General features: G+C 39.7%; 1 protein-coding gene across 2 annotated transcripts in view; it reads right to left on the reverse strand.

Annotated features, from left to right (window-relative positions):
- Window positions 1-18,991: 18,991 nt before the first annotated feature.
- NELL1 (neural EGFL like 1) overlaps window positions 18,992-26,384 on the reverse strand; it is a 702,892-nt gene continuing 695,499 nt past the window's right edge. For both annotated transcript variants that reach the window (XM_081098633.1, XM_081098634.1), the window contains 3 exons: window positions 24,234-24,410; window positions 21,821-22,045; window positions 18,992-19,986 (listed from right to left, as the gene is read on the reverse strand). In XM_081098633.1, the coding sequence (XP_080954759.1) occupies window positions 19,936-19,986; window positions 21,821-22,045; window positions 24,234-24,410 (453 nt within the window). In that variant the 3' untranslated portion in view covers window positions 18,992-19,935. The remainder of the gene's footprint in view (window positions 19,987-21,820; window positions 22,046-24,233; window positions 24,411-26,384) is intronic.

Consider the following 26,384-nt stretch of genomic DNA (forward strand, 5'->3'; position numbering starts at 1 on the left):
GTGGACATAAGACATTGGGGGATAGGGGAGGCTAGGGGACTGTCTAGGGCAGGGGGATAAAATGGACACATATGTAATACCCTTTGTAATACTTTAAGCAATAAATAAAAAAAAAATAAAAAAAAGAAGCAAATTGCTCTCAGTGAATGCCAGTTCATACCCAGATAAGTAGGCCCATTAAATTATTTACTGCTTTGGAAAACACAGCTTTTAACAAGCACATGCCACTTGGCTTGTCCTGCTGCAGCCTGACTCCTCTTAGATCTATAGTTCCCTTAACAAACTCAGTGTTTAAGTTGGAGTTGTCAGCTTCTTTCCTGAGTATCCTGGCCCTATCTTCCTTTGGAGGTCAGTTCCAATACATCTCAGGACATTTTTCCAACAATGACTTCTCCGTGAATTTCCTACGGTTGTTCTCATCTCTTGAATATTTCCAACTCAGTTCAGTCCTCTTGGGACCTTCCCTGACAACTTTCCCCCAAAAGGATGAGTTAGATGCTCCTCCTTTTCATTTCTTAACATCTTATGTTTATCTCCATCAGAACCTTACCACATTGCTTTTAAATTTACCTATATATATAGAAGCCTAAGCAACCAGATGACTAAACAACCAGTTGACTGGTTGCTATGACGTGCACTGACCACCAGGGGCAGATGCTCAACACACAGGATCGGGCTCCCTCCTGTCTGGATTGGGCCTGCGGGGATCAGGCCCAAACGGGCTATCCGACATCCCCCGATGGGTCCTGGATTGCGAGAGGTCACAGGCCAATCCAAGGGACCCCATCAGTGCATGAATCTGTGCACCGGGCCTCTAGTATTCTATAACTACTTATAAGTTTTAAGCTCCTCAAAGATAAGGGTCAGTATTATTTCATTCTTTTCCTTTCTTGATTGACACACAATGTATAACAAACACTTTTGCTGAAAAACAGGTCAAAACATGTGTCCCAAAAATTTTAATCCCAGGGTTTCAATATTCTCCTACAATCTAACTATTTAAGCAATTGCTTTGGTTGTCTTTTCCTTAAATTGTCAAAATAATTGGATGTGAAAGGGATAATTATAATATCTCATGCCTGCTTTTTGAATACTACGTGAGTCACTTCCTTTTCATGAAAACAATATGATAATGTTCACATTTTATCTAATTCTATCCCTGGGAAAAAGTCATTTGTTGATTCTTTCTTTGCCTTATGACAGTGAGTATTAGAATCTGTGTGGGATAGGAAATGACTCACCCGTTTCAGTCACTCATCTGCCATCTTTGAAAAACCAAGGCTTTATTCTCAATACCTGGCTCTTGTTTTAAATATCCTCATGTAATACAGTTCATTAAATAGTGGTTGATCTGGTTGATGGATAAATCTATAGAGAGCACTTGGCAGCCCTCATGGTCTTGAACACATGGTGGAACCTGGGAGTGGATTTGTTGAAGCCGTCAAAATAGCAGAAATTTGAGTCAATCTACGCAAAGACTTCTGTGTAATTTAAAAAGCTCTTTTTGTCCTTTATTATTTGAAAAGTGTCACCCAGTGTATTGTTTCTTCTGAAATTCCCTCCATTTCTTAATTTTGCGGAGGAATAGGGTGCTCTGCATGTAGCTTTAAAGGTAAAATGTTTCTTCCCTAACCCGTTTTCCAAGGGAAACAATACCCAGCTTTTTCAGCACCATAATGTTTATCAGATCAAATGACTTCAAATTACCCAACTGCTCTTTACAGTTGGGTGTTTGGTCCTCTGGCCAGTAGGTAATCATTTCCAATCATTACCTACTTGCTTGCAACCACTTATCTGTAATACACCCCTTTATCATCGTGCCACTTCCCCACACAGCTTGACAGCAGAATTCAACTGCTGAGCAGTTGCAGGATTTACCTGGCTTGTTAGCAGTTTGTCATGCTTTTAGAATATTTTGCCTGAAAGCAACTTTGGATGTTGAAGTTACTCATTCATTTCCTTGGAGGGGAAGAAAACAAATAGGATAAGCTGTGTATTTTCTTGGTGACTCATTAGTACAGCTCAGAGGTTTTGAACTCTGAAGAAGACCATGGCCTAAACCCTGACCAGTTATTTTGTAATTGCCTAAGAGGAGGAGGCAAAAGGGGGCAGGGCATAGGAAGGGGTCAGTATGATAAAGCATCAAAGACAATTCCAATAATTTTATTCACTGAGGATCTGTAAAGTTTATGGACTTCATGAAGTATTTCTTAATCTAATGAAACCTCCTCAAGGTATGTGGTATTAATGTCTTTAAAAACACACACAAGGATGCTGCTATTTAGGCAAAATAGTAACTTGTTCAGTCATCTCAACTCAGTAATGAAACTGGGATTCAAACCCAGGTCTGCCTGGTTCAAAGATGTGTGCACTTTCTACTTTATCTAGTTTATTCTCATTCTTCTTTCACTTGCCACTTTGCTTTCTATTGTCTATGGTGCAAGTAGCTTCATTCAGATGTCTCACTATGGCATCTGAGTCTTATTCTGTGACGTCCTCTCCATGCTCACAGCTAGACACCTCCTACATGAAAACTGTGTAAATCTGGCCAGGTGTCAGAAAATAGGCAGATCTCAGACGCTGACACCAACCCCCTACAAACCTGCTGGCTGTCCTCTGATTATACTCCAGATCTCAGGATTGCTGGCCTAGTCCCAGTCCCCTGTACTCTGACACCACAGCCAGCCACTGCTGAGACCCTCCTTCTTACAGTGCCTTCAAAATAGCCCACATGGCTTTTGTTCTAAACATTAGCACTTGAATGCCAGCCTTAGGAGCTTTTATATACAGAAATGTTTTCTTTCTCAGTGGGAGGCTGTGTAATTACATGCCTTTATCTGGGTGCATCATCTCTTTCTTCTGAATGCCAGTAATATATTTTTTTTCTGTACCTTGTTTGTATTTATCCCTGTTTTCCTAAATAACACTGTCCAAAATAAGTGTTCAGTAAAATAAGTATTCAATACCTAACCTAAATATAAGTTCATAAATGATTGAAAGAATAAGTATGAACCATAGGCAGTTGGTTTCTTTACAATAAAGAGAGCTCTTTGAACCAAGATGTATGTATGTGATTGGGGGACACTCTCAGGACATCTACTGCAATTCCCACTGTCTTCATTTTGGGCTCCAAAGCTTGAGCTAAATACAATGACTTGTAATATTACCTTTTAAGCTACCACATACTGCCTGTTTCAGACTGTTGCAATTGTGCATTTTGTGGGCTGTTCACAAAGGCCAGTCAAATCTTTTTCTCTTGTTCTGAGTTCCTGAGCTTTACGGTTAAATTTTGTCTTACAATATGTCATTTTTTTGTGTGTTTCAAAGAATGGGCATTTTTAGTAGTTTTGCCCATTGTGGAGTGAGAATGATTTCTGGTATTTTCTAAGATTGCTATGTAAAGTGACTAGAAAGATAAATCTCCCCACTGGAAAGCCGTGTGATTGAACCATCAAGATCCAGAGCAAAGAGGCAGATGATAAACAAGCTTCTGTCAGGACTGGACAGAAGCATGCGTTTCACAGCTCACATTGCAGTCCTCCTCATAGAACAAAGGAAGAGTGACGGTCTGCAAAAAGCAGTAGTGGGATGGCTACAGACAGCTGAATGTAACTGCTAACCTCACCCAGAATGAGAAAGTGAAAATTAACATCCATTGAATCATGGGGTAAGAGGGCTCTTCTAAGCATACATGTGCTGGGTACATACTTAAAAAAAAATCAGATGTAGTGTAGCAAAGTCCTACTGAGAATTATAGTAAAAATGGAAGTTCTACAAGAATCAGAGTGAATCTCAGGTCCTGTGCAACCCATCCAAACCACTCAGCCTTCCATAAAAGATCTGCTCTAATCTTTACTCATGTCACATTACTCTCAGTGCCTACTCTTCTCTGAATAATTATTTCATTTTCCTGTCATTATTCTGGAAAACCCTCCTTGTTCTAATTCTTCAAGACAACTTAAGATTTCCTCTTTAAGTGTTTCTTGGTTACTCCATATGGCTTGTTAGCTTTAAAACCACAGAACCTCTACTCACAGCAGTGTTATATGTCAAGGTCATATCTTCATTTCTTCATTAGTAAAATGTGGATCATTATCCCCAGCTTTCAGGATTAGTTTAGGTATGAAATGAGATAACATCTGTGTAATGCTTAGTATAGTCTTTGTCAGGTAGTAAATTAATTCTAGATTCGACTTCTTCTGTCAGCTCCAGAGTTATAGAGCTTGGGTAAGTTGTCCATTAAACACTGATTTGATATTAACTGAAGTGGATTTGTTAGCTCATAGTCTACTTTCTGAGTACAAAATGTCCACATTTCTTCAAATTCCCAGAGATGGATTCTTTCAAATTACCTTTGAACTTAATGAAAAGAAAAATTTATAAGCTATTTTGATTGTAATTTAATATACTCCATTGTATAATCCAAAGATACAATATAGTGCCATTAAGTATTCTAGAGAGATTTATTTTTATCTTGATGGGCAAAGGGAGATATTTGCAATACATACTCATATACAAAGCTTAAAGAGCATTGGTCTCAATCTTTATCTGAATTATTATCCTATCTAATAATAGACAACCATGGTAATTAACTGTACCTCTGACATGCTTCCCATTGGCTAATCAGGGTGATATGCAAATTAACTGCCAACCAAGATGGCGGCCGGCAGCCAGGCAGCTGAAGCAAACAGGAGGCTTGCTTGCTCCAGTGATGGAGGAAGCCAAGCTTCCCCGCCTGCCGCTGCCGGCCTCTGAGCTGCAACTCTAAGCAACTATGTTGCAATTACAGAACCTAAACAAACCCCAGAAACCTGCTTTCAGCCAGCCAGGCTTCAGCCAACAGGATCGCAACAGTGTTACAATTATAGAACCCAAACAAACCCAGATCCCTGCTTTCAGCAGCCCAGGTCTCAGAGCTCAAGCCAAGCCTCAGAGCTAAAGCTGGCTCTCAGCTCCAGTGACAGCCATAGAAGGTAAATAAATCCCAGAATAAAAAAGAAAAAAAGAAAAAAAGGAGAGGTTGGGAACTTCAGTTGCTTGCCAGCCTGAAAACAGCCATCATCCCCTCACCCAGACTGGCCAGGCACCCCAGTGGGGACCCCCACCCTGAAGGGGGTGTGACCAGCTGCACACAGCCATCATCCCCTCACCCAGACTGGCCAGGCACCCCAGTGGGGACCCCCACCCTGAAGCAACAAGATGGTAGCTAATTTGCATACTGAAGGCAGGCGGCAGTGGGCAAGGCTGTCCCCGGTCCGGGACCTGGATCTGTGACTCTGCCGGGCAGGGGGGGGCACCGCGGGAGGCTGTCCGCGGTCCGGACCCGTATCCGTGACCTGACAGGCGGGTGGCAGCGCTTGAGGCTGTCCGCGGTCCCGGGACCCAGATCTGTGACCCTGTCGGGCAGGTGGCAGTGCTTGAGGCTGTCAATGGGACCAAGACATGGATCTGTGACCCTGCCAGGTGGGGGGCAGCGCTTGAGGCTGTCTGCGGTCCTGGGACCCAGATCCGTGACCCTTCCCGGCGGGACAGCAGGTCGCACAGGGGCAGATTGGCCGGGGTTGGGCAGGGCAGGACGCCTGGCTTCTGCCCAGCCCCAGTCACTCTGGGCAGGTGAGCAGAGGGCGGCCTGTACTCCCCACGTGGCGGTGGTGACAGCTGTGAGCACACCAAGTGTAGCCTGCAGGCTGAGCTGAAATAGCGCCTGCAGGCCATCAACACCCAGGAGTGGCTGCGCAAGATCCGCCTCCTGGCCCAGAAGGTGCAGGATCACAGGGACAGCCACCATGCGTAATGGACAGCCACCATTAGTAGAATACCTACTAATTCCAGACTGACGTCCTCCTGGCCGCACCATGGGGGTTGCAGATCTGCAAAGCCAGAGGCCTCTGGTGTGCACATCCCCCCTGGCATGCGAACATCCCCCAGCACACTGTCACCCTCCCACGCCTGCAACAGTTGCAAACCAAGGCGTGCACAAGTTCCCCCCGCCTCTCCACCGCACTTTCATCAACCTGGCATGCCTGACACCCCCACAGGATGTGCACACATCTCCTCTGATGTGCTCACGTCCTTTGGAGAGTATCTGGGTGTTCTGGATGCTGAGGGTGGGTGCCTCTGAGATGACAGTGAGAGGGCGGAGTGGTGATGTCCTGTTCCCATGGAGGCCAGTGCAGCTATGAGATCACCTCTGGGGGGTTAATGCAGGTGCTGAGGCAGGAGCAGGTGCAGACAGACACACCTGGTGGGCACAGACGGCCCTCACTGAGGTGCCTTTGGTCAGCGTTCAAGATCAAGAACCTAGAGGCGGAGAGGAATTCCGTCCTCTTAGTGAAACAGTGGGATAGTCAGGGCAACTGTAGAGGAGGAATGTGCACTTTGGGTGCCAGCACCCATGAGCGAAGGCTGCCCTGACTGAGCCTCGCTTGCTTGGGGCCTAGTGCACTCCTGCCGGGCAGCCGATGACAGGACGTGCTTTTCTGAATTAATGAGAGAAAACGTTGATTCTCCTGCTGCCCACAAAGGTGGAAAGTGAAGTGGGGAGACATGTGGGGAGTGAGCGAGGTTCCCTGTCTGGGGGTTCCAAATCTGCTGTTGGTTTCTTTCACCGCTGACGAGAGATATACAGGGTGTCCCCCCAAAATGTATACACACTTTGAATACCTACTAATTCCAATGGTTCTAAGCATAAGAAACAACAATGGAGCTGTTATCTGTTAAAAGTGTTGGCACAAACAGGTAGTTGGACATTCCCTGAGGAGTCTCAGATTGGAGAGGGTGAAGGGCAGACTGAGGGGCCCCTTTCCCCGCTTACCCCAGTGCATGGATTTCGTGCACTGGGCTACTAGTCTATATATAAAAGCCTAAGCAACCGAACAATGGAATGACTGGTTGCTATGATGCACACTGACCATGTCAGTGTGCTCCCACAGCCAACATCCTGTGGCCGGCCAATCTTCTGTGGTCCCAAACCCTCCCACCCCCTGACCAGCCAACTTCCCGTGGCTCCCTCCACCCCCCACCAGCCAACCTCCCTCGGTCCCTCACCCTGGCAAGCCAGCCCCAATCGGCCTGATTGCTGGCCAAGTGGAGGGAACCCACCTGTGCATGAATTCATGTACCAGGCCTCTAGTCAAGTATAAGGGAAAAACTTGAAATTGACTTCACAAGAGAATTAATGAAGCTATTAGGGTCAGCTTGAAATTCCAGATAAATATCTGATAGACTATTGGTTGTTGTGTGGTCATGGGTCTTTTTTAAAAAGAAAAAGGAGCAGTTAGCTCAATTTTTCATTTTTGAATTTTTGTGATGCCTGTCATGAACTGTGAATGGACACCAAGTACTATTGACTATAGTGTCTTATGTGAAAATGAAGTAGCAATGACCTCCTTACCTCCTTTTTAGCTTTTATAATTGCCCCCTTAACTCCATCCAGGGTTTTAACCCTTCAAGACCTTAAATTTAAGATTCTCCTGAAAACAATTGTGGACAATAGAAGTTCTAGTCTATGGGTCTTTGTAAAAATTTGGATGGAAGGGCATCTTCTCTATACATAGTGAAGTCATGTATCTACTACAGTGCATAAAAAATGAGGAATATCACAACTCAACACATAAAGGGATTAAATCAAGATTTTTTTTAAAAAGCCTTTAGTCAATGTATAGTAAAACAAATCACCATTTGTTATATTCACACCTTAGAATAGCCCCAGAGCCTGGTATTGGTTTCTTATTTGAAAAGACTAGTCTTGGAGAATGCAATTAAGTTAATGATCTTAAAATGAGATTATCCTGAATTGCTGGGTGAACTCTAAATCCAATGACAAGTGTCCCTATAAGAGACACATAAACTAGAGACACAGAGAAAAGAGGAGGCAATGTAACCACGGTGGTGGAGACTGGAGTGTTGTGGCCACAAACCAAAGACCAAGTAGAGTCATCTGAAGCTGGAGAAGGCAAGGAAGGATTTTCCTGTAGAATCTCTGGCAGGAGTATGGCCCTGCTTACATTTTGATTTCAGACTTTTGGTCTGAAAGACTATGAGAAAACAAACTTCTGTTATTTTAAGATAGTAGGTATGTGATAATTTGTTACAGCAGCCACAGGCATCTAGTACACAAGGCTAGTTTATTTTTTATTATTATTTTCTGAGAGAGGAAGGAAGAGGGAAACAGAGTCAGAAAAATCAATGATGAGAGAATCATCTATAAGCTGCCTCCTCCACACCTCCTGCTATGGATTGGGCCCTTAACCTGGGCATGTGCCTTGACTGGGAATCAAACCATAACCTCTTAGTTCCTGGGTCAACAATCACTGAGCCACACGAACTGGGCCACAAGGCTAGTTTTACTTCTAATACTCTTCAATATAATATGGGGTCCCGTTTTTACTCTCTTCAATTATAAAAAAGTTCCAGCCTGCTTTATTTTTATTTATTCTCTGCATTTTTCTTCTCTGCTGAATAACAGAAAGGAATGCCAAACATTGTTTTCTCAGATGTACTGCAGCTGCCAAGATGCTCTGCCATTGCTAATGAGAAGGTGTTGTGTTTCCCTTTCTGCATCTCTGCAGATGCCACTCCAAGCTCCTGCCAGCAGGTCACAAGCTTCCTGTTGTCTTATCCTACCTGGGCTTCCCTGGTCTGCTGCATTCTATCTGCTTGTGAATCAGAGTAAGGTTGGATCCTGGGTCCCACTGTCTTGTTGTTCCCCTAATCTAACACATCACATTTAGTCATCATTACGACACTGTGTGAGTTAATCCTTATCTGTTGTCTTGGCAATGAGCACTTTTGATAAAGAATAAGAAATTATGAGTTAAAGCCTTCTGAATGAGGACTTCCTATGAGAGAAACAAATATTTATGGTGACTGATGATAGCCTTCTAAAAGTTAGGTAGGATGCTGATGTTCCCCTCACCTAAGAAAGGTTTCCAGTTCCAATAGAATTGAACTAATCAATAGGAAAATCAATGCATATACTTCGCAAAAACATGTACAGAACATAACTGAGGAAATTCTGGGGTTTAGGCACCAATAAATTAAATGTGATTAAAGTGAATGATAAATAGGAGGATGATATTAAGGTGTGAAGAAAAGTGATTCACTGACCTATAAACTTGGAAGGAGTAATAGGTAACTTCTAGCATTCCCTGTGGTTCTAAACCAGAGGTCTGTGGCGAATTGATTCTATAGGTCAGATCATTTCACAAACACATTTAGTGTGGCCTGAATGTATTATTTTAAACTTGAATGCAGAACTTAAGACTCATAGTATCACGCATTAAAATCCAAGTTTGTGGCTCCTCTTATAAAATGGAAATGTCTGGGAATACCTAGCCCACAACTTCAACTGACAACAATTGGGTGATAGTCTACTGAGACGTATGAGATACACGCAACTGACACCACTGCAATTCTCATGATTCCCTCCCTCTGACTCTGTGTACTTCTATAAATGACTTTGTCTCTTATAACATTTGATATTTTAAAATCTGTTTCAAGCTGCTGTGACCCAGATTTCTAGTTTAGTGACTCATTCCTTTAATAAGTCATTTTCAAATTTTCTATGTGAAATTAAGAAAATTTCTTTCCTGGGAGTCCACAACAGGATCATCTCAGCTCTGTTCCACATGCATGATTGAAGGCAATACTTCACCATTTGTATTATTTTTTCAAGTACTTTATTGATCTTAGAGAGAGAGAAAGGGAGAGGGAGAGAGAGGAACATCAATGAGAGAGATACATCCATCAGCAGCCTCCTGCACACCCCCTACTGGGGATTGAGCCTGCAACCTGGGTATGTGCCCTGACCAGGAATCGAACCTGTGATCTCTTAGTGCATGGGACAATGTTCAACCCACTGAGAAACAGCGGCCAGGGCTACTGCACCATTTTTAAACATCACAGCATGTAGTACCCCCAGATTTTTGTTTTATTTTCTTTACAGTGTCTTCAAGTTCCCCAAGTTAAGTTAGTGTTTTATGTTTTTGATCAAAAGTATATGTTTTTATTTTGCATTTAAAAAAAGACTTCCCACTTCCCACCTTCACCTTCATTTGGTTCTTTATGTTTTTTTCGCCGTTTAAAAATTATAGTTGCATGCAATATTGTATTAGTTTCAGATATACAACATACCGATTCAACATTTATATATCTTATGTGATCACCACACTAAGTCTAGCAACCATCTGTCACTGTGCAAAGCTATCCAACTGACTGGTTATATTCTCCTGTATCTTTTCCATCCATTTCTCTACCCCCACCACTCTGTGGCAACCATCAGTTGGTTCTTTGTTTCTGAGTTTGTTTTTTGTTTTGTTGTTCTGATTTCTTTAATTCCACATATAAAATGAAATCATGCAGCATTTGTCTCTGAATTATTTCATTTAGTGGAGTACACTGTAGGTCCATCCATGCTGTTGCAAATGGCAGGATTTCATTCTTTTTTATTGCTGAGTAATATTGTTGAGTATAATTCTTTGTTTGAAAGTCTAATTTGTCTGATATGAGTATTGCTACCCCAACTTTCTTTTTGTTTCTAATTGCATGAAATATCTTTTCCCATCCCTTTCCTTTCAGACTATGTGTGTGTATGTCTTTCAATCTAAAGTAAATCTCTGTGGGCAACATATAGATGGGTCTTGTACTTTTTTCCGTTAAGCCAGCCTGTCTTTTGTTTGGAGCATTTAATCCATTTACATTTAAAGAAATTATTGATAGGTCTGAGCTTATAATTTTGTTAATGTTATTTTTGTTATTTTTATAGCTCTTCTCTGTTTCTTTTCTTCTCTTACTTTTTTTTTTTTTCCTTTTGATTTGCTGGTTTTCTTTAGTTTTTGTTCAGGTTGCTTTGTCTTTATTTTTTGTAGGGTTTTTTGTTTCTTTGTTTTGTGTTGGTTTTTTTTGTAGGTGTTTGGTTTGAGGCTCATAGATATTCATCTATTTCAATAGCAGTGTGTTTTGAGCTGATAGGTATTTAAGTTCAAATGTATTATAAGATAAAACAAATTTACTCTCTCCACTGCATTTTGCTTTTAATGTCATATTTTATATCTTCTTGTTTGTGTATTTCTATTATTTATTGTAGTTGTAGCTAATTTTGTATTTTAACCGTTATTTTAGCTTTTTAAGTAGTTTCACTGTGTTGATTATATATTTGCTTTTATCAGTGGTATTTTCCCCTTTACTTTCTTATTTCTGATTATGGCATTTTCTTTTCCTTTTAATATTTCTCGTAAAGCCTGTTTAGTGGTGGTGAACTCCTTTAGTTTTTCCTTGTCTGAGAAACTATACTTCCATTCTGAATGATACCTATCCAAAGTGAGATTAATCAGTTCCCCTCCAGTTTAACACTTTGCCTTTTTTTCTTCTTCTTCCTGGCACTAATGTAGTCTGTAGTGATATTGCTCACTTAATTATTTTCTTGTTTTTCAGTCATATTTTTTATATGAAGCTACAAATGCCATGAAAATAGAGACCAATTTTGTCTAGTCATTTCTATATTTGCAGAGCCTGCCACAGTAATGTTTATTTAATGGGAGATAAATGGGTGAATGAATAACGTTATCAGAAAATAGACCACATACAGGATTACCTTTCAATATCAGATTTCATTATATTCTGAGGTGTGTGTGTTTGGGGGGGGGTGTTTAATCTTAAGAAAGGGAATTACTGTATTTTTAATTTTCCTGCAGTTATTTTTCTATAAAGCATGAGACTGGGGGATTGGATAAAGGACTTATTGCTATTATGGGTTTAGATATGCTGTCTGGGCTTTTAATCTGAACATTTCTTAGTTCCTATTATCATAATTTTTATAAAACAATATCACAATCAGGAGGGATATGTAACAAAGAGACAATAAACAGATATTACAGCTCATCCATGATTGTCTTTTACTGTCACTCATTAAGAAGTAGTAAGAAAAGCTCATTTGAAATTGAAATGTGGAAAAACATTTGGAATCTTTAGAAGGATGGCACAGGGGAAAACTGTGGTTTGGGTGGTAGTTCTAGGTCTATGACTAATTAGTATGAACTTTGGGCAAGTAACTTAACCTCTCTGAGTGCTGGTTTTATTTGCAGAAGTGAAGGGGAGGCATTGGGTCAATGACTTTCAGGTTGTGTTTGGTTAAAGTCTGTGAGTTGTGGTGGGATGTGTAAAGGAACTCTGGTTCTACAACCCCTGTCCAAGCAGAGAAACTCTGCTGTAATCTGATTTTTATATTAGAGCACTGAATGCATTTTTATTTTAAAACAGGTATTACTACTTAAGAACATTTGAAAGCCACTAGAGTTGTTTCCACTATTCCATGATAACTTTGACACTATCATAGAAAATGAATTCAATTTTAAAAATAATTAATTGAAAACCCACACTATGCAAAGCTTTATGCTGGATGCTAGTAGAATTAGATTGTACATAGCCATATCACTTAGCCTATTATAACCATAATACAAGGACAATGTTTATTAAAAGTCCATAAAACTGACGTAAACACTGAACTATAAAGCTCAGAGGAGGGGAAGCTCTGGGATATCCTATATAATCAAAGGCTAATATGCAAATTGTTCCCTTAGGATTTCAACCAACCAGGAGTTCTACCACTCGCTATGACATGTGCTGACCACCAGGGGGCAGTGCAGAACAAAGGAAGGCCCCAGCTGGCATCTAGCGGTAGGGAGGACTGGGGGGGGGGGGGGGGGAGGGGAGGGGAAGGAAGGCCCTGATCACCTGCCAGGCCTAGGGACCCTACCTGTGCATGAATTCTGTGCAGCAGACCTCTAGTATTAACATATATTAATTATACATAATTAACACATATGCATTATAAATTATACAGGGGTATGCAAAAGTAGATTTACTGTGCCATTGTGATTCTTTTGAGTTACTAAAGCCATTGTAATAATCATAACCTGCATATCTTACATACAAATAACTCTAAGCCTACTTTTCCCATCCCTGCATATATTATATATTGATATATCTGTAAAGTGTGTGTGTATATATATTTGCATTTATATATTTTATATTAATAGAGAAGGAAAGAATGAGGCAAAATGTGTATATATTTTTTTGTTAATCCTCACGTTTATTTTCCATTGACTTTTTTCTAGAGAGAGTGAAGGGAGGAGAGACAGAGAGAAAGAAACATCTGAAACAGTCACATTGATTGGTTGCTTCCTGCAGCCCCCCTGATTGAGCCTGTATGAGATAGATGCCCTTCACTGGAATCGAACCCACAATCCTTCAGTCCAAGGGTCAATGCTCTATCCATTGAGTCAAACCAGCTAGGGCACAAAATTTCTATTTACTAGGTGTATCTAGTTAACAAGTATGGCTTTCATCTCTCATATTCTATTCTTCTGAAACATAATGCTATCTGACTATTGATAATTGGAGGGTAGCTATGTATTTGCTTATGTATTCATCATTGTTTCTTCTCAATGCATACATTAGCATCTTTATACTTGTGATGGTGCAGACAGTGGTTATGATCTGTAAGGAGATAGATTTGTCAAATACTGCTTTGGTTCATTAAGTTGACATTCTTTGAAATATGATCATAAATTGGCCATAAATACATCCTAAAAAAATTGACATTATTTTTACACGGCAAATTGCAGCATAAGAGTTAAACAGATTGCATCAGGAGATTTATCACATTATTTTAAAAGTAACTCTTTTTTCAGTGTCTGAATCAAGAAGGTATTTCAAGCAGTAATTTATTTCAATAGGATCTTCTAATGGATTCAGAGATTGTCAGTACTGTCTAAAAGTGATCTTTTTACAGTAAAGACTATTTTGTTCATCCTATTTCCCTGGCAGAGTACCTCATGTATAGAGCACTCAATAGTTTTTAATGAGAAAATGTCACCAATTATTTTATAGGAAGTAAACCCCTTATTGATAGGAGCTGGCAGTAGTTTAAAGTGTGCTAAATATCAATTCCATTTTGTCATTGAGTTAGCAAAGATTAAATTTACCCCACAGGCTCTAATGAAAAGAAGAAAATAATGAGTCTTATGCTTGTCCTTGTAAAATACCAGCATGGCTCTGCAGTGTAGTATAAACATATACATATATTGGATATTAGCCCCTTATTGGAAGGATTGTGTGCAAATATCTATCTTCTCCTATTTGGTTGGTTGTTGATGGTTCTTTTTCAGTGCAGAAGCTTTTAAGTTTAATGGAGTCCCATTCGTTAATTTTTTTTTTTTATGTTACTTTGCTTGCCTTTGAGGCTAGTTCACAAAAACTCCTTGAGAACAAGGCCTGTAAGAGTAGTGCCTGTTTTCTTCTATGTATTTTATTGTTTTATATCTTACATGAAAATATTTCATACATTTTATGTTAGTTTTTGTGTATGGTGTCAAGTAGCAGCCAACTTTCATTCTTTTATATGTTGCATTTCAGTTTTCTAAACAGCATTTATTAAAGACTTTACTTTCTCCATTGTATGTCTTTGGCTCCTTTGTCAAAAATTAGTTACCCACATATGTGTGGCTTTATTTCTGAACTTTTAGTTCTGTTCCATAGGTCTGTGTCTGGTTTTCTGCTCAGACTCGAATGTTTTGATTATTGCAGCTTTGTAGCATAGTTTGAAGCTGGAGAGTGTGATAACTCTGGATTTGTTCTTTTTTCTTAAGCTTGTGTAGGCTCTTCCAGGTCTTGTGGTTGCATACATTTTGAGGTGTTTGTTGTTGTTGTTCTACTTCTATTAAAAATGCCATTAGGACTTTGTTGGGGGTTACATTAAATTTGTATATTATATTAGGTAATATGGCCATCTAATGTTAATTCTTCCAGTCCATGGACACAGATTATCTTTCCATTTCTTTATGTATTTAGTTTCTTTCAATGATGTCTTACAGTTTTCCATGTACAGGTCCATTTCCTCCTTTGTTAATTCCCAGGTATTTTATCCTTTTTATTGTAATTGCAAATGATATTGTTTTGTTTTCTTTTCTGATATTCATTGTTCTTATATAAAAACATCACAGTTTTTTTGTAGATTGATTTGGTATCCTGCAACTTTATTGTATTTGTTTATGGATTCTAATAGCCTTTTGGTGGGGTCTTTAGGGTTTTTTATATATATAGAATCATATCGTCTATAAAAATAACAGTTTTACTTCTTCATTTCTAATTTGGACACCTTTTATTTCTTTACTAGGGGTCCAGTGCACAAATTCATGCACCCTGAAAGGAACTGTGGGCCGCAAGGCTACAGTGGGCACAGGGGTGGGTCTCGGCATCCTTCGCACCCCCTCTGGCCCCTCCTGGCGCAGTCCCTGGTCCCCTCTCTGCCGGCAGCCCCGCTCCTGCTGCCACCACTCCCACACGCTGAAGGCACCAGCCCTGTTCACACCTGCCGATGGCGCACAATGATTGGGGCTGGCACCAGCAGTGGATACAAGCAGGGCTGGCGCCGTCAGTGGGTGTGAGTAGTGACTGCTGCCCTGATCACCCCTCAGGAGCGAAGGGAGGCAGAGACGTCCTGAAGGGCGATCAGGGCTAGCAGCTCCATTCGCACCTGCTGACAGTGCCCAGTGATTGGGTCTGGCACTGAGCACCAGCAGTGGGTGTGAGCAGCGGCTCCAGCGCTGGCTGCAGGTGCAAGCGGGGCCAGCGCTGACAGTGGGTGCAAGCACCGGGCAGGACTGCAGCACGCAGGAGCAAAGAATTTTTAGTAACTACCAGAGGCTCACCCAATAACAGCAACCTGCACCTTGCCTTAATCTGGAGCCCCCTGCTCACCTGCTCCACCATCCCGCCGTTGCTGATGCCCACCATATTCTGCGCACACACTCCCGGGTGGTCAGCGCATGTCAAAGTGACCAGTTGTTTGGTTGTTCAGTTGTTCTGGTCATTCTGCTGTTTGGTCTATTTGCATATTAGCCTTTTATTATATTGGATTGGGCTTGATTGTTCTAGCTAGGGTTTCCAGTACTATGATAAATAACAGTGGCAAGAGCAGGCATGCTTGTCTTGTTACTGATCTGAGGAAAAAAGTTTTCAGCTTTTCACCATTGAGTATGATATTAGGTAAGGGTTTGTCTTATGTGGTCTTATAGGTTGAGGTACTTTCTTTCTATGACCACTTCACTGAGTGTTAATCATATAGGGATGTTGGATTTTGTCAAATGCTTTTCTCTGAATCTATTGATATGATCATACAATTTTTACTTTTATTTGGCATTTCACATCTATTTGTGTGTTTTGCCATCTTTGCATCCCTGGAATGAACTTACTTGATCATGATGTATAATCCTTTTAATACATTATTTGATTTCTGAATGCTTTGTTTATGATTTTTGTGTCTCTGTTCATCAAATATTGGCCTGTAATTTTCTTTTTTTATGTTGTCCTTGCCTGGTTTTGGTATCAAGGTATTGTTGATACCAGCCTCCTGAAATGAGTTAGGAAATATTCCCTATTGGTTCAGTGTTTTGAAAGATTTTGAGAAGAATAGACAATGTTCTTTGAATGTTTGGTAAAATTGACCAGTGAAGCCATCTGGCCCTGGACTTTCATTTCAATTTCCTTACTAGTGATCTATTTAGGTTATTCAATTTTTCATTATTCAATATAGGAAGGTTATATATTTCTATGACTTTTTCCATTATCAAATTTGGTGTCATATAGGCTTCAGATTATTCTTGCATAATCTTTTGTATCTCTACAGTGTCATTGTATCTTCTCTTCTGTTTCTGATTTTACTTATTTGCATCTTTTCTTTTTTCCTTTAGTAAGTCTGGCCAGAGTTTTGTCAATTTTATTTATCTTTTCAAATGTTTCATTCATTTTTCTATTATTTTTTTATACTCTATTTCATTTCTTTTTTCCTACTCTGATTTTTATTTACACCTTTCTACTGATTGGGCTTTGTTTCTTCCTCTTTTTCTTGTTCTTTAAGGTACAAAGTTAGGTTATTTATTTGAGATTTTTTTATTTCTTAAGTTAGGTCTTCCTGTTTTGTTTTGTTTTTAATTTTTTTAATGGGGTGAATTTAATTACTCACATATGCTTTGGTGATAGGAGTTCTCACTGGACGCTGGATAACTTTATTTTAAGACTTTTATTTTAGAGCAAGTTTTAGGAACACTGCAAAATTGAGAGGAAGGTATAGAGATCTCATATACCACCATTCCTCACACATGCAGAGCCTCCCTCATTATCAACATACCCCACCAGCCTTGTACATTTATTATAATTGATGAACCCACATTGATACATCGTGGATATTCAAAGTCCATAGTTTCAATTACAACCCACTCTATGTGTTGTGTTTGCTATAGGTTTGGACAAATGTTTAATGACATATACCCACCATTATAGTATCACAGAGTATATTCACTGCCCTAAAAACCCTCTATGCTCCACCTTTTAATTTCTTCTGCCAACCTCTGATCTTTAAGACTTTTAAAAATTATATTAATTGGGATGACATTAATAACAATTATGTACATTTTAAGTGTACAATTCTATAATACATCATCTGAATATTGTATGTGTGCTCACCACCCAGAGTCTAGTCTCCTTCTGTCAGCATACATTTGATCCCTTTTGCTTTCTTCATCCTCCTCCCAACCCTCTTCCCCTCTGGTAATAACCCTTATGTTGTCTGTGTCTATGAGTCTGTTACTTTCTGTTTTATATTCCACATATGAGTGAAACCATATGGTTCTTATTCTTTGTGTCTGACTTATTTTACTTAGCACAATATTTTCTAGGTTCACTCTTCTTATACAAATGGATGCATTTCTTTCTTTCTTATGGTTAAGTAGTATCCCATTATATATATGGAGGTAGGCCTTTAATGCCATAAACTTCTCTCTTAATATTGTCTTTGCAGCATCCCCAAAATATTGGCATGCCAGACATTCATTTTCCTGTGTCTTTATGTATTTTCAGATCTCTTTTTTTTTCTTTGACCCAATAGTTGTTCAGTAGCATGTTGTTTCATCTCCATATATTTGTGGTTTTCCAGCATTATTCTTATAGTTAATTTCTAGTGTTATACCATTATGATCAGAAAATACGCTTGTGTGATTTCAATCTTCTTTTATTTATTGATACTAGTTTGTGCCCAACTTATGGTCTCTTCTTGAGAATGTTCCATATGCAGTGAAAATAATGTGTATTCTATTGCTTTGGGTAGAAAGTTCTTACATTATAAATTAAGTCGATTTTTGTCTAATGCATCATTTAAAGTTAATATTTCCTCATTGATTTTTCTGTTTGGATGATCTACCCCTTGCTGTCAATGAGGTATTCAGACCCCTACTATAGTTGTATTTTTGTCAGTTTCTCCCTTTAAGTTTGTTAGTAATTGCTTTATACATTGTGATGTTCCCAATTGGGTGCATATATATGAAGTTGATGATTTGTTCCATTATCATTATAAAATGTTAATCTTTGTATCTTATTACAAAGCAAATGTTTGTCTTTTGAGTTCAGACGAGTCTCCTACAGGTTTATATAGTTGTGTCTTATTTTTTAAATCCAGCCCCACTATTCTGTGTTTTTGATTGGTGAGTTCTGTCCATGTAGCATGATAATTGATATATGAGGACTTAACTACAGTCATTTTATCTTTCATTTTCTGGTTGCTGTGCTATGTATCTCCACTGGTTTTTCCCCCACACTTGTGTGCTATTTTAGTTTGGCAGTTTTCTGTGACTTTTTCTTCTTTTCCTCTTTTTTCATGTTTTGCTTCTCAGCTCTTTTTTTATTTTTTATTTTTTTTTAAATATATTCTATTGATTTTCCACAGAGAGGAAAGGAGAGAGACAGAGAGCCAGAAACATCGATGAGAGAGAAACACCGATCAGCCGCCTCCCGCACATCTCCCACTGGGGATATGCCCGCAACCCAGGCACACGCCCCTGACCGGAATCGAACCCGGGACCCCCCAGTCCGCAGGCCGACGCTCCATCCACTGAGCCAAACCGGCTTCGGCTGCTTCTCAGCTCTTAATTTTTGTTTTGTGGTTACCATGAGGTTTGCATAAAATGTCTCACACATACAACTGTCCTTTTTCTTCTGATTGCCTCTTATCCCTCTTATCTCCATTCATATGTACCCATTCCATCCTCTCCATATCTGTTTTTATGATTTTTTATGCAATAGTTATAATTATTTTAATTCCTTCTCTCCACCTTAAAGTTTATGTCATAAAAGTCCCTTGTAAGTTATCAAACATTATATAAAACTGATGCACACAGACTTTCTCTTTCAATGCCAAAAAAATGCATTGCTGTTTCTAAACTGACTTAAGATTTTGTTTCACTTTATCTGGTAGAGGGAGTAGGAAGTTCTTTTTATATTAATTATTTAATTATGTGTGGTCTTTATTATAATTGCTTTCAGCTTGTTTTAGCTGAATGACAGGGCATCTAAGTGTGTTCAATAGTTTGAAATATTAGTAGGATGCAATTAGACTCTACATGCATATTTATCAATACATTTCACAGGGATCTCAATATGAAGTATGGAGTGGATGGGACAATTTCACAACAGGCAACTTTATTTGTAGAATTTGTTCCAAAAATTAAAAATAAATAAATAAATGGAGCAGAGTCTCTATTATGTTAGTACACAAAATAAACCAACAACAACAAAAAATACATCAACGTTTACCATGGGATCATTTAAATGTATTTGCAAATGATCTGATTAGGGAAACGTGATTTACAACACGGGCAACTTCTTTAACAACCATGGACTGAAATGCACTGTACTGTAGGTCACCTAGACTAGTTAGCAAGAATGAGCAAAGTGTCAGGTCCAAGAGGCAACCCCAAACAACTTCCTTAGATGGAGACTTTGGTAACTGTCTGTGGTAAAAATCACACCAACTCCCATTCTTCATCATGTTGGATGGGCATTTGTCCATTTTTCTCCCACAATGATGAGTCCATTTTAAATACTTCAGTTATTATGGAGACACTCCAAATCCACCGAACAGCAGACACTTCCATTCTGTGCAGCAAGACACAAGCATTAGCCAGTTGAGACACAGGGTATAAATAAATTAGCAGGATATACTTTTGTATTCAAAATAAGCATCTACATTTTGAGACAAACTCCATGAATGCTTTGGAAAAAATTACTATGGAAAGAGCAGGAAGGAAGAATGTCTGAGCTCAAAGCATATTTGGGACTTTCCCCCTTGTTTCCAAATTATTCACTAGACTTATTCCAAATGAGATTGTGTGCAAAAACAATTTTCTGAAAGATAATAATTTACCATTAACAATGCTATCCAAAAGTACCTGAAGGGTTCCAAAAAGGTTGGCATATTAGGAAAAATAAACAGTCTCTCATGGTGACAATGAAAGGCAGAGTACGTATTTAGGTATAAAACTGATAAAAAAAAAATCATTAAATACAACCGCTGTAAGTAAATCTCAGACCTAATCTCATAGAAATAATAATCTATAAAAATAAAAGGGTAATATGCTAATTAGAGCAGACGTCTTCTGGATGACCTTCTGGATGTCCATCCTAACAAAGCTAGGCCTGGGTGAAGTTGCCCACCTGGGATCCTGGGCGCCAGTGCCTGAGGTGGCTGCAGCCCAGGAGAGGGAGAAAAGTCACCTGCCCATGGTCCCCTGCAGCTGCGGCTGGCCTGGGCAAAGCTGGCCCAGGTCCCAGGTGCCTGCTGCTGGCCAGAGGGAGGGAAGCCCCAGTCCCGGGTGCCTGCAGCTGGCCAGAGGAGAGAATCCTGGGTCCCAGGTGTGGGGCTGAGTCAGAGGCAGTTAGGGGTGATCAGGCCAGCAAGGGAGCAGTTAGGGGCAATCAGGCAGGCAGAGGTGGTTAGGGTGATCAGGCAGGCAGTTAGGAGCCAGCAGTCCTGGATTATGAGAGACATTCCCCGAGTAGCCCTGGATTGGAGAGGCCGGGCTGAGGGACTCCACCCCCGCCCCATGCACAGATTTCGTGCACTGGGCCTCTAAATAATAAATCTCCTGTCATTTTGTTTGCTGGGCCACAGGTACACATGGAACCATGGCCCTTTGGCTACATAAAGGTTGATGGGGCTGTACCTTAAGATGATATTTTCTGGAAAAAAGGGAAAAATAAATCCACATTTATAAGACCATAAAAAAAACAAGCTGGGAACCTTCCACTGGTGCTGAGGCAGGACTTGATAAAAGCAAATTGACTAGTATAGTTAATAGGCTTAATCATGGGAATTTTAAACAGATGTTTTGGCAGCAATTTGACACTGCCTCACCCCTCCTTCAGGTCACAGCTCTTCAAGAGCTTTGAAGGGAGGAAGGAATGAGTGTTTAATTTTAAAGACATAGGAGGATACCTCTTGGGAACTCCTCCAAAGAGAGAAAAACAATTAAATCCTGCAGCAGAGGGTCACGTCCCAGCATTAAGCACCGTGATAATTAAACAAAGCAAACAACTTCAGAGAGTGCTTTTTTCCTAACTGTGACAGTTTCATGAAAGAGCTGGTAATATTTTCCAGGATGAAATGTCTTTTTGTTCCATTCTTCCTTTTTAATATATAGGTCAAAATAGCTTAAGTCAGCCATCATTGGGACTAGTGTCAATTGTTAAAATTCTGTAATTTAAAGGCAAGGGAGAGGACTATTCTATTCCATGTTCATTTGGAATTTGCCTGAATACACAGTGCAGCTATGACCCATTCAGACATAGACCTCTTGTGAGAGGTCTATGCTACCTCTGTTTCCACCATGGCCCTTGGCACCTGTGCATTCAGAAACCTCAGGCCTTGACCTCCTGCGAGTGTTCTCTGGCAATTGTGGGAGGCATGGTTATCCCCAGGACATCCAGTTACCTTGCACTTGCAGGTTGTGCAGGGAGATCCAGCCATTGTCCATACTGAGCCGCTAAGCCTTGAAACGCCAGAGCTATCCAGGCAAGTTTTCCTGATGTCGTAGGTGATGCTATCAGCCAGGCAGGGGTCACTGACGCAGCGAGGACAACACTCCCCTTCCAAGGTGGCTGAGTACTCACAGCTCAAAGTGGGGCATGCGAGCGGCCAGCAATCTACCTCCCCTTCCTGTAGAGAGAAAGCCAAATATGCCTCATCATTGTTCGTAGGCACAATTCTGTTGCTAACGTCCCAGAGAGGGAAAGAGGCACAATAATTCTCATCATTGTTCTCACTGAATGTTCCCACTTTAGCACCATTATGGGTATAATGTGTCTCTTCCAGGGAACTTTTGATGAACATCTATATTGCAGTCCCAGAAGAGTTAGGTCCCATGTCTGGGTCAATGGCAGCCTGTAATTATTTTGTATCATGATAATTATCATCATTAGCAATACAATTCCACAGTAAGTGTTGAGCTTTCAGGTTGTGGGCTTAGCTCAGTTTTGGTCAAATAAATGCTAATCAAATAAATGAATTGATGGTAAGGTACTGGCTAGTGTGTAAAGAGAAATTCCTTTCTTTGATGGTCAAAGGGAAACCCAAAGCCTTGCAATATTTCAACCATGTTATAAACTGAGTTGTTAGTATCAAATTTAAAGTTAAGGTTGGGCAAATTCAGGTGAACACTTTCACAATGGTTTTAAATGTGCCATGTTAACTAGCAGACTTCCTGTATTACACTTCAAATGGAGTGTTCACGTGTCTCACAGTCTGGTCACTGGGGCTCCACTGGCCCATAGTAGAACCGTTTCTCTAGGTAGCTGCTGCTTCTGTTATCATGGCACTCGTGTCTAATTACTTGGTCAGCTTCACAAGGCTATGGCCTTTGATTAGCCTCATGATGGACTGTGCTCACCATCCAGAGTCTGGCACAGGCAAATACTTCAATGAATATTTCCTAAATCTGACCCACATTATTCTTCAGTAATTATTTGTTCAATAGCTTCAATTTTTTCCCTAAAATAGTAAACTTAGGGCTAGGGATGGAAGAGGAGACATTTCTAAAATTTTGCAAAAATTTCATGTCTAAAACTAGTACCAATTCTTCTGAATGCCTGATGATTGGCATCTTGAAAAGAAAATGGAATTTTCCAGACTGATTTGCAAGCTCGTTCTCTAGTTGTGTTGGGTTTGTTCCTGGATGCAAGTGTGAAAAAATGGCTATGGTTTGAATTTAGCTGAGTTATACTCTTCAGTAGTAGGAATGATTAAGAAGGATGTGTTCTATTAAAATTATCTGTACATTCACCAGGATTGTGGTGGTTCCATGGTGTAATGGTTAGCACTCTGGACTCTGTACATTCACCAGGAGATTTTAGACAACCCAATAGAAATTTGAAGCATAATTTCTTCAAATACTTGTTTCCATATAGTATCCATAGAGTGAATCAAATAATTAACTCTGGAACACAGCTAATAGTTTCCATTAAATTTGACTTAGTTACGACTTAGCTCCAATGGTTATGTATGACTCCACACAGAGGAAACATCATTACTTAGATAATAAAGTATCCCAACAGTCTTTACATTCTTGGAAATCTTTGTTTAAAGTATAATTTAAAACAGAAATTAAGCGTTTTCTCTGGACTATCTCAAATCTGATTATACCATTATTATCACTATATTAAAATCCAAATTAGCATTTTTTTTCTACATGAAGGTTTAGCATCTGAAACACATGTTTTCAAACTAGGAAATATGAACAATAGGAATTATTGTGCAGTAGGTACCTTCTATGTGACAAATATTATATTCCCCCTTCACCTATTCTCTAATATTCATAACAGCCCTACAAAATAGGTAATGTTCCTCCATTTTCGTACATTGACATTTGTAAGAATTGATTAGTGAAATGCTAACACTTGCCCAAGTTAATCACACAGAGCTAACACAAGGGAGAACCAGGGTTGGATTCTCAGCCTCATGACTCAATCCCTGACATTTATGTTCTCTCCCATATTGGAACTTTAATGGGTATGTCCCAAGGAATGAAAGATTTGGCTCTATAAGAACGATAAGTCAATGTTTTGAAACTTTTTATCAAAAAGGGATTTTTCATGATATGGATTTGATAAAAAGTAGCAGTTGTGAGCTAACATAATAACTTGGGTCAAATGTGTCCCATAATTATGTTATTTTTGTCTTGCACAGTGTTTTAAATAGTGGAATCTAAGTGTCTCAGGCAGAGCACGTACTCCTTAGTTAGCGACAGAACCCACAACTCCCTGCGCAGATTGCAAACAGCAGGAAACTAAAGCCCACGGGCCACCCTCAAGAGGAACAGGCTAACCCCCTCGGAAGGAAGCTGACATACCAGGCACCGGCACTGCTGGCAGCTGTGCGTCCAGTTGTCTCCACTTCGATAGAGTTTGTGTCCATTTTGATCTAAACATTGACTCGTGACCCTGGTGTCACACTCCGGGCAACAGAAAAGGTCCACGCTTGGATTCTGGCAATCACAAGCTGTCCGTCGGCAGAATATCTTCCCGTCCTGTTCAGAAATGAGGTTAAGGAGGTTTCATCATGAGGGCTGCAAGATGAAAATCAAACCTCAGGCTTTAGAGAGCTCATAGGAAGCATTTCTTACAGTCACGGTGTGCCCCTGGCTGCCTCCTGATTTTCAAAACAGATACACAGGTGCGTCTTTCATACACATGCCCTTTTCTTTCCCTGACCTTGCCTGCAAAGTGGCGTGAGTGAAAATGGAGACATTGGCAACTTTAAAAAAAGGTCAGTATATTTTTTGAAACCTTTTTGTAAGTGTTCTTTAGTAATCATATTTCTAGAAGTATCATTTCTAAGAACAGTTAGGGAAAAAAAGAGTTTCAAAAAAATAAACAGATAAGAATGCAAATATGAGCAAGAATTCATTTGAGTTCAAAATCATGATATTGTACTTTTCCCAGTTCATAATGATACTGACTAACACTTTCAAATGCATTCATCTAATTTTATCTCTGCCTCAACTCTGGGAGGAAGTCTGACCATCCCTTTTTACAGGAGAAGCAACTGAGGCCCAGAGGGGTTAAATGTCATTCAGTATCACAGAGGTAGTGATTCTCTATGCAGTACCAGGTCTTCTGATTTCATAACAACCTGTCTTCTACAAGACAGTCTTTAGGTTATTGCTGGAGGCCATAATCGGGTGCCACCTTAACGCAGTTAGGTCCCCAAATTATAAACACAGTAAAATTTCTGCAGTAATAGCTCTGGAATTATAAAGGTACTTTATAATGATACTTTTAAAGAACTGCAAGTCAACAGCGCTCAAATATTAAGACTGAACAATTTTCAGCATATCTCTTTTATGTCTGTTGTTCATAGTAACTTTTCACCTCATACAAGGAAGCAGAAAATGTGAGACCTGTGGTCAACCATTTATGATTATAACTGCTTTGCTGGGTATTTATAAAACCATAGAGTCTCAGGGCCAAGGGTACCTTAAAGGACACATAATGAAAACTCTGACCTATCCTTTAATCCTTCCTAAGGCAAAAATATTCAAAAGTCATCAAGCCTGTGCTTGAACCTCTCCAGTCTCCAGGAACTCACTGTTATGGAAGCCATTTAAAGTATATGTCTCTGTACATGTCCGAATGATAAAAATTGGACTTTTTGTTGCCTGTAATCATTGGTCCTTGTTCATAGCCTTGGTAATCATAGAACTACCAACCCATCTGTTACATTTCAACTCTTCTGTTTTTAAAAGAAAGCATTTATGTATCCACTGAATGATCTCATCTCTGGATTAAAGATCTCCAATGTTTTGACCAGTTCCCATAATTTTGAAATCTTTTATAGTTGCCTTCTTCAACAATTTTGAGTATTTCCAATAATATTACTAATGTACCATTACTTATTTTGTAAGTAATGTATCAACACTTATTTTGTATCACACATTGTGCTATCTTTTCTATGCATTATACCATTTAATCCTAATAATTAAATGTAATAATTAATCCTAATAATTATGTATAGTAGAAATTTATATCTCCATTTCTCAAAAAAAGTAGCTCAATTAGAGAACTAAAAAAAAATTCTTCAGTAATGGTCTGACCAACACGGAGTGAAGTGGGATTCATGGTCCTCTTATTTTAAGTGCTGTACTTTCTTACTTACTCTGGTTTGTCACAGTGTTGACTTATATTGAGCTTAATGAAGACTGAAACCCCAGTAAGCCCTATCCCATCTTGCGCAGTTGGTTGTTTGGAGGCAGAAAGTGTAAGACTTGATGTTTATCCATATTGTATTTCACCTTGTTAGATCCATTTCATCTCTGCTGCCTGTCACAATGATTTCTAAATGTTGTTTCTGTCATCCACCATATTTTGTCCTTCACAGCTTAGTGACATCTGTAAACTTGATGGACCTTCCCTCAGGGTCTTCATTTACTTCATCAATAACAGTGTTGAATAAGATAGGACTTACCGATATAAGCTTACAGTCAACTAGAGTGGAAATCTTT

This window comes from Myotis nattereri (genome assembly GCF_964212035.1).
Source record: "Myotis nattereri genome assembly, chromosome: 9".
Taxonomy (NCBI): Eukaryota; Metazoa; Chordata; class Mammalia; order Chiroptera; family Vespertilionidae; genus Myotis; species Myotis nattereri.